Raw genomic sequence first — 18,029 nt, forward strand, 5'->3', positions numbered from 1 at the left:
TCACTTCACTTATAGGCAAACGCATCAAGCTTTAGAGAATTTGAGGGACGTTCACTTAGGCTTAAGATTCTTGTGAAAAACTGCAATGTCCTGATATAAAGGGAGCTAGAGCACCTACTACAATACAAATAACTAATGTAATATGGGGGTTTTTTGCAGCGTTACCTATCAAGTACTGGCTCTTGAGTTTGTTCTGTTCTGCATTCCCTTCACCCAAGTAATAACCACATACACCTTTGGAAGGACTCTGACAAGCCAGTGACAGCCGGTAGATAGCTGATTCCCCCCCCCCCTTGACTGAGATGTGACAAATCCTCTTCAAGCAGAGAACCTGTGCAGCAATTCTGCTAATTTGTGTTACTATTAGATTAGTTGAAGTCCCTCAGTTGATTTCTGTCCCCTACTGCCACCATCAAACAGGGACAGAGAAACTATCCAGGGATAGGTTCTTCAACATAAAGCCTGTCTCTGAATTCTGAAGTGATTATCTATACCGTGCATGTCTAGATCCTACAGATCTGGATACTTAGTGATACTCAATGTTGAAACCGAGAGTGGAAGAGATACCAGTCCTGGTCTTTTCACTTTTATTTTTTGTTTTCTGGGTATTTTATCAAATGGCTAGACTTTCTCCTACCTGCTTGTTCTACTCTGCCTTAGCAGCAGTGAGAACCCAACTTGCACCATGTCTTTGCTTTAGTGACTACTTCAGGTTCTTGTGCTTTTGGGAGCTTAGATTCTTGGATTCACATGGTTACTGGGCTGATGTAAGTCTTCCTTCCAGCAGTTATTTTTTAAAGGAATGATGGATCATATAAATTGCTAAGATGATGACCCTCCCCTCTTTAAGTAAACCCTTTTCAGGGCTCACATCCAGTTAAGAGATGGCTCTCTTTTCCTGTACCCTGCTGCTGCCCCCCAAAACCCAAGGGGAAAAAAAAATGAAAGCCACTTCATGTTTTCTTTATGTTTTTAGAACCATTGAATCATACTACACCAACCTGTATCTCATTTCTTTGAACTGAGTAAACATAACTTGGGAGAACTGCATGCTCAGGCAGTGAGAAGTTGGTGACAAAATTGATGTACCAGAGGTTTGGTGTACTACATGGTTAAAGTATGGTTTCAACTAACTCTAATAGGGATTTTTTAAAAATAGGCTTTTCCCAGTTATAACAACCCTCTGGTCTCACGTTTCATAGTGAAGCCTATTCTAAGTTAACTTCCAAATTCTTGAAGAAGCAGAGTAGCAGTGCACACTGCAAATGCATACTGCATTTTTCAGAGGCCCTGCAAAGTATGAAGTACCACAAGAGTTCACCTGTAAAAATTAAATTAGCCACACAAACTCATGTTTAATATTTCTGTATATAGCAATTTTGTTACCTTTTTTCCACCACTTTGGAGGGTGCAGTAGGTGCCTTACATTGCTCAGACTACTCAAACTTCAGAAGATTTAATTTAGTTGTTTAGAATGTTTTCTCATGGGCTGAAGTAGAGAAGAATATGATAGCAAAGAGTTCAAATAGCTTTGATGTACAGTAATATCTGAAAATAAACACATCTATCCAATTTTTAGAATTTTCATTGTATTCTATTTCAGAAGGTGCATGCAAAATAGAAACATTTCTCACAAATGTTAAAGTGATGGGAAAACATAAAATGCTTTTGTTTCATCTTGAGCAACAAAACCAGATTGAATTTCATTTTCAGGCTGTCCTGTAATAGTAAAATTTTACAAATTTGCATTGCTGTAAATACATATTTCTATTGTGACTTTAAAATATGTATGTAAATATTGTCTTGGGTTCAGAAATGTTTGCTTTAGGAAAATGGCAAAATACAGGCCAAATTTGACATGCCCACAATTCCATAGCTTATTTCCTTTTTAGATCTCTTTGCATAGGTATGGAACTTTCTAATGGAAGAATTTTGGAGCAGTAAAATACTGACTCTTTTTCCTCAGTTCATCCTTTACCAGCATGGTTTTTTGTTGCCTTTTTTTTTTTTTTTCTTCAAATGCTCTCATCTTTTTCTCACCAGTGGAAACCATAATTCTGTAGGTAGCTTTTGAATACTGTTCTTCTGGCTTCTCCTATTGATTTCATTCCAGGGTAGATTTTTGCCAGAGTGTTAAACTAAATTTATTAAATAATTCCAGTAAAGAATGTAAAAGCACAGAGTTGTTAAACTGGTATCTTTTTCTGATACAGGCTATGGCTTGTCCTTACTTCTTGGTGCTTAAACTGTTTTCTTGCTTTTGACTCTCATTTTAAACCTTGATAGATAGCACTTTGCCTTTAAAATTATATTTATATAAAACTATAGTTTCAAAAGTGATCACTTTCCTAGCATGATTACTTTGGATGTAATCTGTATTAAAAACAGCAGTTTGGGTTTGTTTTTTTTTTATTTTGGGACAAATTGTGAATGATTCTCACATGAATGAATGGTGTGTCCTGGTGTATTGCTCCCACACACCACCTACTGTTCTGTTTGTATCTCCTCTGTTGCAGTCAAAGCACGATGTAAACCCCACATACCTTCCTCTTAGCATCACTCCCCACCACCCTTCTCCATCAAAAAGTATCCAACAAACAACAGGGAAAAAAATTGAATTTGGGTTATTTCTCCGTTTCCTGGTAGCCTGCTGTCTGCAGACAAGAGCCCTTGCAGCCTTCCTTACAGGGGAAGGAGGAGAGGGAGCAGAGAGGATTAAAAATCCCTTCTGTGTGTCAGGAGTTCTAGCAACTCATTTCAGTATGAGGTGGTTTAGTTCAATTCAAAGTAGAAGTTGGGTTTACTGTGATTTTTTGCCTCTTGATAATGTATAAATTTCCATTGCTGAACACTGCAAAAGTTGGTCACACCTTGTAAAAACTGTAGGTAATGCTTAAGTAGGGAGGCATTCCCTCCTGGGATCTTAATAGGTGACATAAAACAGTGATAACAATCCAGAAAAATCCTGGGTTTTTTTATTCAGAGGTAAGGCATGGAAAGATCAAATTCTTTCCAGGCTGAAACTAATTCTTATTTAATACTATCTTATTTGGCTACATGGAACATTGGGCCAGGAACAGTTGAATCTATAATCAGTCTAGCAAGAGCTATCATTATGTTTGGCTTCACTTTAGTGCTCTCCAATGCAGTTAAATAGCAAATGTGAAGGTGGGCAAACAGTATTTAGAATGCAGTATGATTTGTTGCCATTTTGTCTATCACAAGTTTAGATACTCCAGTACAAACACTTGCAGGATTTTGCTGAGATTGTCGATAGTGGTTTTGTCAAGGTTTTCTTCTGTGTCCTCCATGGTATGCCATACTGCAGGAAAAGGGGATGGAATCAGATGTAGGACTGGAACTCCTGTAAGGAGGAAAGTGAAATTTGGAGAAGAAATATTGGAGAAGTTCTGTTAAGCTAACTGATATGTCGCCATTTAGCAACAGAGCCAGGTAACTACTCAATAAGCTTACTTTATAGAGGAGTGTGTGTCACTGTAGCTTCCTTTTACCTTCTCTTTTTGTGAAGCCTGTGACTGCATCCCATTTATTTCATTGTGTGTTTCTTAAAATTGGCACCTTCCTTTCCTTTAAGTACTTTTACCTCTTTTTTCTTTTTTTTTTTTTTTTAGGCACCTGTAGCTAGTAGTTTTACTGTGATACTTGCCTTTTTTTTTTTTTAGATCCTTTGCATTGTAGTAGTTGATACCGTGTTTAGGAGCTACAGAAGGGCAGAGAAACCACTGCAGCTCCCCAAACTGAAAACTAATTACCATGTTCTTGTGACAGTGTTAAGATTGAGCACTTTTTGAAGTATATTTTTTAGTCTTCTCTATAAATGGTAAAATTGGGTGTCTGTATTTTTACTCTGTAAAATAGAACCACTGTTATCCTCAGATAAAAGAAATTCCACTTGAAAGGATCCGTATCACTGCATACATATATACATCAAGCCACCTATACGCACTGAAACTTTTAGTTAAAGGAGGACTTAAATCAGTCTTCTGCTTCCTGATCACTTTTTGCAGGGAGCATTGTTTCTCTCCAGCCTCTTTCCTGTTTTACTGCTTTTCCTCTCTCATTTTTCAGCTGCATACCACTAAGGAATCTTTTCTTCACTAGGTGTTAATTGCGTTACTAGAAAAGGTTTTGAGGTGTTGTCCTGGTTTCAGCTGGGATAGAGTTAATTGTCTTCCTAGTAGCTGGTATGGTGCTATGTTTTAAGTTCAGTATGCGAAGAATGTTGGTAACACTGATGTTTTCAGTTGTTGCTCAGTAGTGTTTAATCTAAAGTCAAGGATTTTTCAGCTTCTCATGCCCAGCCAGCGAGAAAGCTGCAGGGGCAGAAGAAGCTGGCACAGGACACAGCCAGGGCAGCTGACCCAAACTGGCCAACAGGGTATTCCATACCATGGGACGTCACATCTAGTGTATAAACTGGTAAACTGGGGCGGGGGGGGGGGGGGTGAGGACGGGGGATCGCTGCTCAGGAACTAGCTGGGTGTCGATCAGCAGGTGGTGAGCAATTGCACTGCGCATCATTTGTACATTCCAATCCTTTTATTATTGTTGTTGTCATTTTATTAGTGTTATCATTATCATCAGTTTCTTCTTTTCTGTTCTATTAAACCGTTCTTATCTCAACCCATGAGTTTTACTTCTTTTCCTGATTTTTCTCCCCCATCCCACTGGGTGGGGGGGAAGTGAGTGTGCAGCTGTGTGGTGCTTAGTTGCTGGCTGGGGTTAAACCACGACAGGTGTAGTCATTGTTTTGCCCTATCAGCTTCTCCCATGTAGGATTTTTGATATCCCTGGAGATGCAAATTATGGCTGTGTTGGTCTTTTTGGACCTGGGCCCTGCCTTGGTGAGAAAAATGAGATTCATGGAATTGAAAAGCCATTGAGCAGGAGAGAGTAACCACAGCTCAGTGAAGAGAGCACTTGCTTAGAAGTGAAGAGGTGTAGCTGCTCTTGTGCCTGCTTCCAGAGCTGTGTCCATATTTTACATTACCCTGGAGTTAACAGCATAAGCAATGGTAAAATTAGGAGCCAGATATGAAGACACCTCCCTCCTTTCCCAGGTAGATACCCTCTTCCTTGAACTACTGTTACATTCCTTTCTGGTTAACCATTCTCTTGCAATATGACTCTTGGTAGTCCTTGCTGTACAGTGGAAAACTTCAATCAGAAAAGTTTACTACATCTACTATCCTTCTTTGGCCCACCTTAGTTTTGAAGATGTTCTGCTGAGTGCTTGAACTGAGAAGGACATCAAGTCTGCATCTTGAACTTGGACAAGTACTTTAATCACTGACCTGTAGCTTGACAAGGTGGCAGCAGTAGAACAACTGCTTTCCCTTTCTTTGATTGCATCCCAAAGGAAAAGAATGAACACAAAGTCAGAGGCTATGGCATAGGTGCCTGCCAGGAGAAATGCTTAGGTAGGGAATCCCAGTTTCAGGTATGTGCCTAATTCCAGGATGAATTTCAAGCATATTGTGTCCTTTGCTATTTCTGCTGCCTACTCTATGCACCTTTCCCACCCCTCAAGCTGACAGCTGTGAAATCTCCATTCTCTTTAGGGTATGAGTATGTCTTAACTTGAGTATGTGAGTTTTTGCAGGAGTCAGTGCCTTGAAATTTAAACAGGTAATCGTGAGCATTACTGTAACTTTGACAACAGATCTTTGGAGATTTTTGTAGTCTTTGAAAATACGACCCTTGAGTGTTTCACTGCTCCTAGAAATAACTAGCTGGCTAGTGTAGTATGTAGTGATATCCCACTGGATCAGACCTGCTTATCTTCATAAGACACTACTGCTGACAGAAATTTCCATTATCTTTGTGCCACTGGAGCTGTACTCATGCAAAAAGATGATGGGTATGTTTTATCACTGCTTTTGTTTGGGTGTGTTTTTCAAAGCTGTGACTTATGGCCTGCGTAAAGTTGAATTTGGAAGCCTCAAGTTGGGGCAAATAAACTTGAAAAACAGGATCATATGCACTTGCTTGTTCACTAAATGATGCGTTTGTTACTGAACTTATACTTTAAAACAGAAAAGCTTCTGGTACCTCTTAATAAAAATGGAACATGGTCATCTTCAACCAAGCCTCGATGCAAAGTAGTCTGGAAATACTGCCTTTCAACAAGATGATTCTTCAATAGATTCATGTTGTGTAGCTTTTGCTCTGTAATTCACAATGAAAGTGATTATTACAACTTTTGGACAGTAAGAGGCATGTTAGCACATTTGAGTTCTTTTTCCTCTCACATGGAAACTTTTTCCATCAAAGAAGAAAAAGGAGTTGGTGACTGTCTTTTGCATTTGTTTAGTACTTAGAGGACCTCAAGATTGGTGCTATTACCCTCATTTTACGGAAGTGAGAACTAAAACAAACACAAGTGAAGCAGTTCCCAAGAACCGCAGAGTGACAATCACTAATGGAACGTTTCATGGCTTCCAAGTATCTGGGAATCTTCCTCAGATATTTTATTAATTAAATATCAAAATCTTTGTATAGGTTTGAGATGCACCAAATTTAATATTTCTGTTATTAAATATTATAACTGTAAAACAGAAAAGTAATCTAAAAATCTGATTTACTCAATACATTCAGGACTTAATATTTTCAGAAACTACATACTACATTTTCAAATTCACCAAAAGCCCATACCCCTCTCCTTACCAATTGCTTGCAGCCTCTGAAACCATCGAACAGTGTTAGGAAAATAATTGGGAAAGACTGGGTTTGGTGCACCAATTAAATCCAGTAGTACAAGCAAGTCCTACAGAAGAAAGAATCTTTAATACAGAGTTCTTTACACCACCACCAACAGTAGCAGCAGCAGCAATGAAACCTCTTGGTTTCTGTATAGGTCATGACTAGGTCTTTGATAGCTCTGGCCAAAGATGTGGCTTTTCTACCATGGTGCCAGAAGAACTCATTAGCAGAACCCAATTCCAATCTGATGTATTTTGCTGTCTTTCTGAGGACGAAACTGTAGGCTGTTTCTCTGTTCCTCAAGCTGAAGCAGATTGCATTGTTTTGTTTGCAGTTTGTGTGTTATATCCCTTTAAAAGAAAAACTATGGTAGGTGGGGAGAAAGAGGAAATTGCTTCTTCCCCAGAGAACAACAACGAAGTCTGTCAAGGTAAAGACACTTTATGAGTCACAAGATACAGTGACAGAAGAAAAGTGTCTCAGCAGCGAGTAGGGAAACTAGAAGGCAGTAGGGAGAAGGGAGCAGACAACCAGAATGTTCGTAGGAATCGGAGGGAAACGGAGAGCTTGCTGCAGCTTAGTGCTGAGCTGGGGAGATTTGTTCATAGACTGATACTATGTCTGTGCTCTTTCCTAATCACTTTGAATTATCTCTCTTGAATAAGGTGGGTATCTTAGTTTATATTCTAATAAATTTGTGTATTTTGATTTTTCTGACTCCTCCTCATACTTGCATGGAGGAAGTCTAACTAAGCAGATTTACCTGAAAAGCTCTTGCCAACTCCATTTTATCACATCTCAAAATTTCCACAAGCCTGCTTATCCTTTAACTTTGGTGGGGTTCATTGTCTCTTGGGAATTTGGCCAATTACTTACTAATTAAATATTTAAAAAATGTAATTTACTGTTACTCATTACAGAGGTGGAAGCCACTTACTATGCCCTGCAGCTGATTTGTGGTTGTTGAATCAGGTGGATGTGGAGTAGATACCATTTTTTGAGCTAAGTGTTGAGATCCATAGAGGGAATCGGAAGGGGACCATCGGACAAAGGCTTCTTCACCATCAAAAAAAATGAGCTGAAGTGAAAGGTCTGGTCTTGATGTTGAGCCGGTCTATTGGAGGAAGTCAAAAGTAAGATAACTAATTCTGGCCAGAACGTTAAATAAAGGACAAATATTGTAGTCATATAAGTAACATCAGTAGGGGTATATTTTCAAGGTACCCTATGCAAACCTTCCTACGGCTGTTAAAAGACACATTACAGTGTAATAGTGGTAGTGATCAGTCATTATTATTTATCTAGCACAGTGACATGTTCTCCAGCCTGGAATCATTTTGGTTCCGGTTAAAAGTTTCATTTCTGACTTTAGCGGACATGAGCTGGATATGTTGAGACAGGTCTGCAAAAGCAGGTAGCAGAAACATCATCTCAAATAACGAGGAGACATGTCAGCAACAACACCTGATGTGACTGCTAAAATTATTACTTGATAACGCCACGAAGGAGTAATATCTCTGCTACAGTTGTACACCAGTGGAGCTGAATTATGTATTTGTAAAATTTCAACAACCAAAAATAACAGCAGGAAAAACTGAGAATATATATGATTAATGTATTTAAGGTCACAAAGGAGACATCTGTGTGAAATTTCTTCCCCATGTAGAAGGAGCCTTTTTTCTCTCTCTGTTTACTAACTGAAGCCTTGTTTGCACTGCCAGCGTTTCCTAATAATCTACAACAAGGCTAAACCCAGTTCGGTTCTGCTATATGAACAGCTTGGGGAACTGTAGTCTTGGCAGTTGCTATAAATACGTTAACCCCTCTATGAATTAATGCTACTTCAAGTGAAAGTGTATGATGTGGTTAAAAAGGTGGGGTCACTGGCAACAGTCATGTCCTGTATGGGCTACAACTCCCAACTAGCTGGAGCTGATCCAACATAAACAGTAGTGGAAAACTTCTATAAAATGTCTCTCACGTAAGCAAGATGATATTGATTATGCTCACAGCGATACATGGATTTCTCTAATGGCACTGCTTTGCTGCCCTTTGTCCTTTGCACAGGACACGAGCTCTTTTGATAGCAGTCATTTTGCATTATATTCTGGAGGAAACTATTAATGCCACTTGAATTTTAGAAAGTAATATTTTATTGTTGTTATTATTATTACTGTTTAACACATTCCCAGGTCTGAATAACGTAGAGAGATGTCTTTGCCTTTTAATTTTAAACTTACTCAAAAAACTGGAGAAACATCAAGATAAAAATCACAGCTTCATGTCAAAGTATAAATAGATCTGGCTGAAAACATAACAAAGTCTGTTATGCTACTATGAGCAGAGCAAAAGGGTCATAGCTAATGTATTAAGCAGATGGATCCAAAAGTATATTTTGTTAACAGGCTGTACAAATGGTATCCTGTGCAAACTAATTAGATTGCCTCTTTGTCAAATGCTGTCATCTTACATGATAAAACAATTTAATCAAAAAATTATGTATTACTTGCAAAAAATTCCTGTCTTTAAGTCGGTGTGCAGGTTGTTCCATAAATAACCATCAGGCAAATTTATTATAAATGAAGCTTCTAAATGAAGGCATAGGTATTACAGGAGTGCTCTGTTTTGTGATTAAAAATATCGGCATACTCTTAATTTTCTAACTCTTAAATATTCTAATGTCAGAAGGCACCAAATCAGTTTCTGGAAACAACTGCTGACAGGTAATCTTAATACCTGAACTGAGTGTATTCCTGACACTTTGTAAAGCATTTGAGAGACCTTTTCCTGTGAAAGTTGTTAGTGTATGAGAAGTATTCTTCTGTAAACAGTAAATACTGGACCAGTAGATGGCACTCATGAATCTGTAATCCTACAAATCTGTAATCCTACAGGCTTTTAGAGCTTGTAGGATCAACAGATTTTTGTGCCTGGCAATGGCAGCACTTTGAAGCAGATTTTCATAGCATAGGTAACACAGACTGATAACATTATACACTATTACTTGACTGTTTTCCTGTACTCAGCCATCACTTGTTTCATAAATAAACTATTCAAATTGATAAAGGAAAACAGGAAGAAAAGCTTGAAATCATTATGGGATGGAGGGATGTGAGTGTAACTGTCCTGCACAGCAATTAGTTCATCCATCTCCCAAAACAGTGTAACTGAGAGATTTTTAAAATGCAAGATTCAGAAAGCAACAAAACTTTGTGAATGACCCTAGATGTCACTGGATACAATAGGAGCTTCCGAGTAGGGTTCTCACCAAGTCTATGAACCGTATTATTTATGTATAAATTGTTATTTTTATATAGTATATATTTATTAGATAATTTTTAGATAGCCATCCTTTGCATAAGGAGTTTTAATGTGATAATGTACTCTAAAGAGGGAGATAGAGATCTCTGTTCTGTTCTTCTTGAAGTCAATGGGAGTTTTACTACAGGCACAGCAATCAGAGATTCATGCACACAGGCTATGGGAGAGAACATGGAAGTGCCCTAAGGCCCGTTGCTGTTGCAAAAACAAATGAAAACGAAACAAGCAAACTACCTTGATTAATTGAAGCTTGTTATCCAGGGCACGTGCCAGCTCCAATATCATAGCACAAGGCACAGCTGAATCAGTTGCTCCTACAAACACTCTCTCCTGCCATTGTTGTCCAAAGAATTTTGAGTCGTAGTGGCAAGCAAGTACTAGATGGCGTTTTGCAGAGGGGTCGAGAGTACTGATAATATTTGAAAATGTTTGATATCCATATGGTGTGTATCTCTGAAAGGTATCTTCTTCAATTTCCCAACCAGCCTGTAATCTTTGAAGACGGTGCTTGATATGCTACAATAAAAAAAAATCTTATTAATATTGCTTGCTTCCCAAAGATATTGCAGACAAATTGTCATTAGCTAATTAATAGTGGCGCTTAAGCTTATTTCTGTAATATCACGGTATTTCTAGAAGATAAATTTTATAGCAAAAAATGTAACATCACTATATAAAATAAGCAACATCTTTGCTACCTTAGCCTTTGACTGGCTCACTTGATTTTCATTTCTCCCTTTTGTCTCTTGTCTTTGGAGTCTGAAGGTGCTTTGAATGACTGCCCATTAATATGACACATTAAGATCTTGATCTCTGAAGTTTCCAGGCCAGTGTTTTTTCAGGTGTAACCAGACAGATTTAATGTTTACCTCTTCAAATCTAAACTCAGTTATGCCATTAAATTCAATGTCAGAACTGGCTGCAGAGAAGGTGTGGCTATTTTGACAATTACCACACATAGATGCCACAGTAGTATTTAAAAAAAAAAGCTGGCACAGGGTGGTGGTGGTGTTTGTTTGGTGTGGGTTTTCTTAAGAGAGAAATCTGCCTTTCAAGTGACATAAGTTGTTTACAAGGCTATAAGAGACAGTCTGATTCCTGTAAATTAAAGAAAGAATTAAACATTTCAGAACAATGTTTTAAAAATGAAATCCTCTAAGTATAGCTCCTGTAAAGATAAAAATTAAGACAGTGAGTCTATAAAAGAGATAATTCGTTTTAGGTATCTTCCTACCTAAAGAGAATACCTTTAACAATCCCAGTTATACTTAGTACAGAGTTCTGGCTAACTCTTATTAGAGGGCCATCTCTGTTGAGCAACTTATTTTTATGGGTCCCTAGAGTGCTTCTTCAAGGCAGATTCCTCTCTCTTTAAATAAACATTAGGAAAAGCCTCTAAGGGGGAAAAAAGAAAATAGACTTTGAAGACTTGTCCTGCTCTTAGTGAAGTCAGTGGGAATATTGCCATAAATTTTAGTGCTAGAACAAACTTCCATTTTGTTTGTGGTCACCCACTGAAAGCTTTTATGGCATTGTATGGTCTATCCACTATCTGTAGGCTGAGCAAAGGACGTCTGTTATGGATTAAGGGGAATATATAAGCCTGGATGGAGTTCCCAGTGTGCACTAGCCATGACTGCACTAGCCTTCTCCCTTAAAGGAGTCTGATGCTTTTTCTGTGTCTTTAACAAAGAAATGTCATCCATTTTGAATGCCATTGTGCTCCGATAATGGAGGACTCTTCTTTTTTTCCTTTGGCGGGGGTCCACTTTGATACATGCTGTTACCTTGTAACAGGATAATCCTATTCTGAACATAATTTGTGGTCTTCTAGCCTAGGCTCAGCTGGGGTTTTATTGTTTGCTTTTTTTCTTACTTTTTTCCCTTTCACTTGGCTGCCTTCCAGGGTATCACTAAAGAAACCACAAAACTAAATCTATAGAGACATGTGCGCACGCGCGTGCGCATGCACACACACACACACACAAAGCATAAAAAAGCTGCATTATTCCAGTCTATCAATTGCAGAGTGGGAAATAAACTGATTGCAGTTAGGGCTATCTTGGAGCCATTGAGTCACTGCCTAAAGAGTAAATGAAGGCTCGTGAGGTGGTGTAAATGTCTTCTAGTAAACTCAGCTGTACCACTGTTTTAGCCTTGCTCTTGGCTAATGTAGTCCAGAGCCAGCATGGCACACAGTCCTGAAGATGCCCACGCCGTGAGGGCAGAGCAGAGGTGCCAACAGGGCAGCAACCCAGTCACGTGGTTGGTCACAAGTCAAGTTGTAACTCCTTGTGGCTCACATACAATGTGCTGGAGCTTTTACGGGCTTGGGGCCAGGTGCAATCTGGATATGTTAGCCCAGCATTAACATCCTGCTGTGCTTGGGCCAGCAGAGCTAGCATGGTACTTGGACCAGTGCTGCACTTTGTCACGTTGACCATTTGATCTGTGTGCCTGTTTGGGCCCTTCTGATCCCTTTTTGTGTTGATACACCCATCTGAAGCAACACTACAGGGGAGTGTAACAGCGCAGGACCTCTCCAGAAAAAGGGCAGGATGGTGTCATTTATTTCATCACCATGTATGGTCCCAGGGGGTTTGAATGAGTGACCAAAAACCTGCTCATGTGAGGGAAAGGACAAGGGTTGTGTTGTACTTTGGGTAACAAACCTGAGGCAAGCTTTTAAACTTAAAACATAAATTTTTAAACCTTTTTTTTTTCATCATGCTATGCAGCCCTGGGAAATAATGTTAGCTAAAGTGCAAGCTGTGTCATGTAGTCTCTATGCAGTCTAGACTTGAACAATGATAGAGTTCATCCTACCGAATGAAAGGAATGTGTCTGTCCCTTTAGCGGTCACAAAAGGCGCTACCAGAATATAAATAATAGATGTTCTTAGAGGTTTTCAGGAAATGTTGTCTTACCTGTCGTACGACATAATTTCCTGGTGATCCTGAGTATCTTTCTATCAGGATAGGGCGCAAATCATTCTCCCACATTTCAGAAACATCTGTGTTTGCTGCAACTTTTTGAATAGCATCAGAATGTAAAATTCTTGGTTGGTGAGAATACTGTAGAAGGGAGAAAAGGGAAAGATTGCTCTAACTATTACCAGACCTTTTTAACCGTAGTTTGCTTCAGAATTACAGTAAATGTGATACATTATGCTGCTTTGATTTACTGACAACAAAAAGTATTTTTAAAAAAAGCTTTTATCTCAAAAATGATTGACACTTTTATGTTCTGTAGCTTCTGCATCTTTGATTTCCATGCAAAATATAGTAGTATTAAAAACATGGGGAGAAATTTTTACCTATCAACTAGCTGTAAAAACTCAACCTGTGTTTGGGTTCTCTTTTCTAGTACCCTAATTCTACATACATACAGTCATGTTTCTTACCATGTCACCTTCAAATGAGGTTTCCATTGAGACAAACACCAGAAGCTTTAGCTTTATGCTGTGTCTACATTATGAGGTGCAGTACTGCAAAGAAATACATAAGCTAGCTCAGTCCTGGAAAGAGTGAAGCCTCTGCCTACTGTGGTGGTATTGGTGTGACTACACAGCATGGTGCAGCTCATTTAGGGCTAGCTGGGGTATGCATCAGCTTTGTGACACATGGCTTAACCTCAGACTTGGCAGCTCATCTCCTGTGACAGCAGATAGTAGTGCTAGGACCTCCCAAGTGGCTTCTTTTCTGTTGCCTAAACAGAGACTTTTAGACCTATTTTGGGTGACCTAGAATACTTGAGACATCCTCATGGGGCTCGCAAATGCGCATCCTTGATGTGCAAGAGCCTTGTGCTGTTCTGGAGTGGTAGCTGAATGCCAGGTGGGATCCCCAAGGGCATCTCAAATGCTCCTTTGGGCACCTGATTTGAACCTATCCAGTCTCTAGCAGTTGTCTCCTCAGGAACTTCCTGAGCCACTCCTGTTTTTATAGACTCCTATTTTGGGGACTATCATAGGATGCTCCTATCATAGCCATTCCTTTTTTCTATCACAGGGACTTCCCTCTACTTCTCTTTTTCTCCCACTGAAAAATCCTGGTCTGTTTACTTGTTCTTCGATCAGAACTGCCTTGATCAGACTTCCTGTCCTTCAGTGTACCCTGTCTACCTCATTCTTTCTGAGGAAAGGGAGGGAAACTGGAACATGAGTGCCCCATAGCTTATAGTGTAGGATAATGGTATTTTCTATTTTATTCTTTTCCTTTCTTCAAACTGTTTAACAAATTACTTGCTTTTGGGCTGCTGCTGCATCAAACTGACGTTTTCATAGATATATTTACTCTTAACTCCATCATTGTATATGTTACTAAAAAATAATCATTCCCCCTCCTTTCCCACTCACTCATGTGCATCTATTCACATTTGTCTGAAATGACTGCTGAAACTCATTACCTGGCCAGAAAGTATACTTACCTTGAGATCTTCTGCAGTCCTAATTACCCTGACTGATGAATATTGTTAAAAAATGGTTTTTGCCTCACTATTTGTCTTCTTTTCTACTCCATTTGCGTGTGTGCTGAGCAAAGCAGGCACAAGCACAAGTATTTTCTAGATTTCACTGTAAACATTTAATTCTACCCTTCTCTTTTCCTAGCTGTTTATCTATGTGTAGACCTTTCCTCTAATTCCACCTCAGTTTACTAGTGAAATTAGTAGAGGGGAGACACAAAGACTCTGAATCTTACCATGCCAATTTTACTGTAGTGTTTAAAGCTGAATTTTAAGACTATAAGGACACCAAATTTTAGGATGTGCAGTTAACATTTTTAATGCTAGGAAATTTTGACATGGCTTAAGGAAAAATGGCATTTCATCTGATATAAAGAAGAACTTTTACAGGTTTGGAAATTGTATTGTAGAAGATGCATAAACTGTCTTTCGAAAGACCAGAAGTTTAGTACAGTGGAATTTACACCAGTGTAGAAAACGCAGAGATGAGAAAATGTTGTTAGGGAGCTGTTCTGCTTAGGAGGAACAGGCTGTAAGAGGAGAGAGAAAAGCTAAAGCTATGCACTTCAGAAGAGTGTAGGAGGGCAATTTAATTAAGGAAGTTCAGAAAATATGCCTTCATTTGAATGAATGATGGGCTCAATTAGAACGTGGAATTGTCTTGTTTCTAACCATAGAGCATGCCTGGTAATTGGGGTCATTGAATCACATCAAAGAAACACGATTCTTATTATTAAAGTACAAACGTATGAAAACAGAAGAGAGGAATAAATTCCCATTTCTAATAATGGAGATACTTTCAAATTTGGGAAGTGAAAGGAATTACAAAAGTGGTCATGAAATAAGAAAGAAACAGAATGAGATCTGTAGATGACTCATTCCTTACAGTGTTGGTCAATGCCTATTTCCTCCACGGCCACAGCAGGAAGGCAGAGCAATATATTTATGTCAGGGCTATCACTAAACCATTCACACTAAGCTGCATAAAACTGAGAGACTTGAACTTCTATAAGTAGCCCAAGCTTAGCTGCCGATTTTGGTATAGTTCAGCTTGGTGCCAATGGAAGTTAGCTTCTAAGAACTCTTTAAATTTAGGACCTGATTCATCCTCCTCAATGAGAGAAGGAGGGGAAGGTCTGTAGGCTGTAGGACTTTCAACTTCTGGCTCACACATCCCTTTAGGGAGAAGGGACAAAAGTTGTCAAGGGCCAAGAATTTGATGAAAAAGAGGAAGTGGTTCTTGGTTAGCGTCTGCACGAGCAGAGGAGTTCAGATGCTATGGTTCCATGGTTAGATGTTACTACTTACATCACTGGCAAGTAGATTGACTAGTTGGAATGGAATGAGCTAAAGAGTGTCTTGGTGTGGCTCAAGAGGGCTGAAAAAAGGAGCGGGGGGGGCTACAGGCTTGTATGTTAACTAGTATGACTAAAGATTTAGCCTCATGTATTCTTATAGATCTATTATATATGTGCATATACCTGTATTGTGCACACTATAGATGTATGTTACAGATATGTTGTCTATACATGAGCTGTATATACTGTAAGATACAATTAATAGAACCGAATGACAAAGTTTCTCTTTTTTTAAAAAAAAAGACCAAACAACCCAGCACTTATTTGAATGGGTAGTGAATAAAATCAAGGAGAAAGGGAATGACTAAGGTGAAGTGAGTGGAAAGGTATAAGGGAAGCTTCATTTTGCCTGTTTGTCCTGGACACTGATATATTGGTGAAGAGAACTGTGCACTGGATTAGTGGAGTTCAGTCAAACACCGTGTGATGGGCTCTAGAAGTATATTTTCCCCTTGGAAATTCCTGAACCCTTTAATTGAATGTAATTCACAGTTGTATGCTCTCCCATGTTCCACGTGCTTTAGTTCTTCATGAAGAAACTATGTTAGAGTTTCATAATCAACCACTAAGAGTTGTTAACACAGAGAAATCAGGGGTCTACTGCTTATTACTGTTTCATTAAAAGTTATATCAAGACTGCTTTTTTCACTAGTTCACACAACACTTTGAATTAAAAACAATACAGTGTGGTTCTATGACATATTAGAGTATTACATCCTTTCGAAACAATTTTGAAGCAGCTATCAACACCGCCCCTACCTGGTTTTCCTAGCTAAATGTGCATTGCTGCTGGAAGAGCTATTTGTTTCCTCAAACCAAGACACCATCCTCTGAATCACCGTGATCACGTTGAAAACTGGAGTATAATAGAATGTTATATGGAATATAATGTCAGATTTTGACCCCTCTTCTCCTGTTTGGGTTTCCCCTCAAGTTCACCAGCTGCCCCCGACAAAGCTTATCGCACTAGCTGCCCATTCCCCGGCGCTGCAAAAGGCATCGCCCACACGACAGACGTGTGAAGAGGGCTAGTTCTCTGCGGCCGTCAGCCCGGGGGAGAGGGAAGCCATGTTACCCACCCTCACCTGCGCTCCCCCGCCGAGGGCGGGCGGCTGACCCGCCGCCGAAATCCAGAGGGCAGCAGGCTGCGAGACCTTTCCCGGCCTCCCGGGAAGGTGCTACCCGCCCCCCGCAGCCAAGGGGAGAGGCAAGAAGCGGCTGAGAAACGCGAAGGTGACCCACCTTCTCCAGGGTCCAGTCCGCTCCGGTCTCCCTCCCGCGCACCAGCTGAGAGCAGGCGACGGCGGAGAGGCACAGTGCCCCGAGCAGGCGGGAAGCGGCCGCCGCCCCCTCGCCCCCGGCCATCCCCCTCCTCTCCCCTCACGGCTCTCCTCGCGGGCCCCTTCCCTCCGCCTTTCCGAGGCCCGGGGGTGGAAAGGGGAGAGAGCCAGGGCCGCCCGCGGCGGCGGCGGTGGCGGGGGAGGCGAGGCGGGAGGAATGCTGCCGCAGAAGCGGGCGCCGGCTGTTGCGGCCGCGGCTCTCCCAGCCTGTCTCCCCTCCGAAAAGAGCCTCGTCCCTGGCACCACGTCAGCAGTGCCAGGAGGGCTGCCTGTGACCAACCCCGGGCCCGCCGCCGCCGCCCCCTCCCTCCTCTCCTCTCCCCTCCTCTCCTCCCCCAGGGCCGCGGGCTGTTGCAAGAGGAGGCTCGCAGGGGCTCATCATTTTCGCCCCGAGAAGAGCCGTAGCCGGCGGTTTCCCCTGGAAGCCGGTTTTGTGTTTCCAGGGACGGCTCTGACACGAACCGAGGCCGCGATCTCCGCCCGTTCGAGCGCGGGTGGGCAGCTCCAGGCGCTTGAGCGAGGGTTCTCCGGGGCGGCTCTGGGCTCCTGCTGGGAACGGGCCTGGATCACCGCTCGTTCCTGACGACCAGTCCGAAACGAGCATTCGTGAAGGGTCTCGAAAGGCAACGACCTACAGAGTTGCGAAGTGGTTTAATTTGTTATTTTACGAGCTCTTCTTCCCATCTTTTTTAGGCTGAAACCGACAATACTTGCTAAAATGACAACCTCGTCTCCAGGCGTTTTACATTCTGTAATTACACTCTTAACTACCAATGAAGCAAAATTTGAGGTGAAGGCGATATTTTGCAGTAGACCAATTAAA

General features: G+C 40.7%; 1 protein-coding gene across 1 annotated transcript; it reads right to left on the reverse strand.

Annotated features, from left to right (window-relative positions):
• Positions 1-1,494: 1,494 nt before the first annotated feature.
• QPCT (glutaminyl-peptide cyclotransferase) lies at positions 1,495-17,231 on the reverse strand. Its single transcript, XM_075043069.1, has 7 exons — positions 17,109-17,231; positions 12,972-13,118; positions 10,279-10,560; positions 7,661-7,837; positions 6,688-6,787; positions 6,073-6,189; positions 1,495-3,364 (listed from the first exon to the last, which is right to left on the reverse strand). Exons 1-7 carry the CDS (start codon positions 17,229-17,231, stop codon positions 3,219-3,221), a joined length of 1,092 nt encoding a protein of 363 aa, XP_074899170.1. The 3' UTR covers positions 1,495-3,218.
• Between the last annotated feature and the right edge of the window lie 798 nt (positions 17,232-18,029).

Source organism: Buteo buteo, chromosome 12 (assembly GCF_964188355.1).
Source record: "Buteo buteo chromosome 12, bButBut1.hap1.1, whole genome shotgun sequence".
Classification (NCBI taxonomy): domain Eukaryota; kingdom Metazoa; phylum Chordata; class Aves; order Accipitriformes; family Accipitridae; genus Buteo; species Buteo buteo.

What these genes read in the sequence shown, in the direction of transcription:
- QPCT (XM_075043069.1), bottom strand. Translation starts at nt 17,231, where the DNA reads ATGGCCGGGGGCGAGGGGGCGGCGGCCGCTTCCCGCCTGCTCGGGGCA. An exon ending in CGGACTGGACCCTGGAGAAG is followed by an intron (nt 13,119 to 17,108) that starts GTGGGTCACCTT and finishes TCCCTTCTACAG; the next exon opens with TATTCTCACCAACCAAGAAT. An exon ending in CAAATCAGCTGCAGGGCATA is followed by an intron (nt 6,788 to 7,660) that starts GTAAGTGGCTTC and finishes TTTCTTCTGTAG; the next exon opens with GACTTGCTTGTACTACTGGA.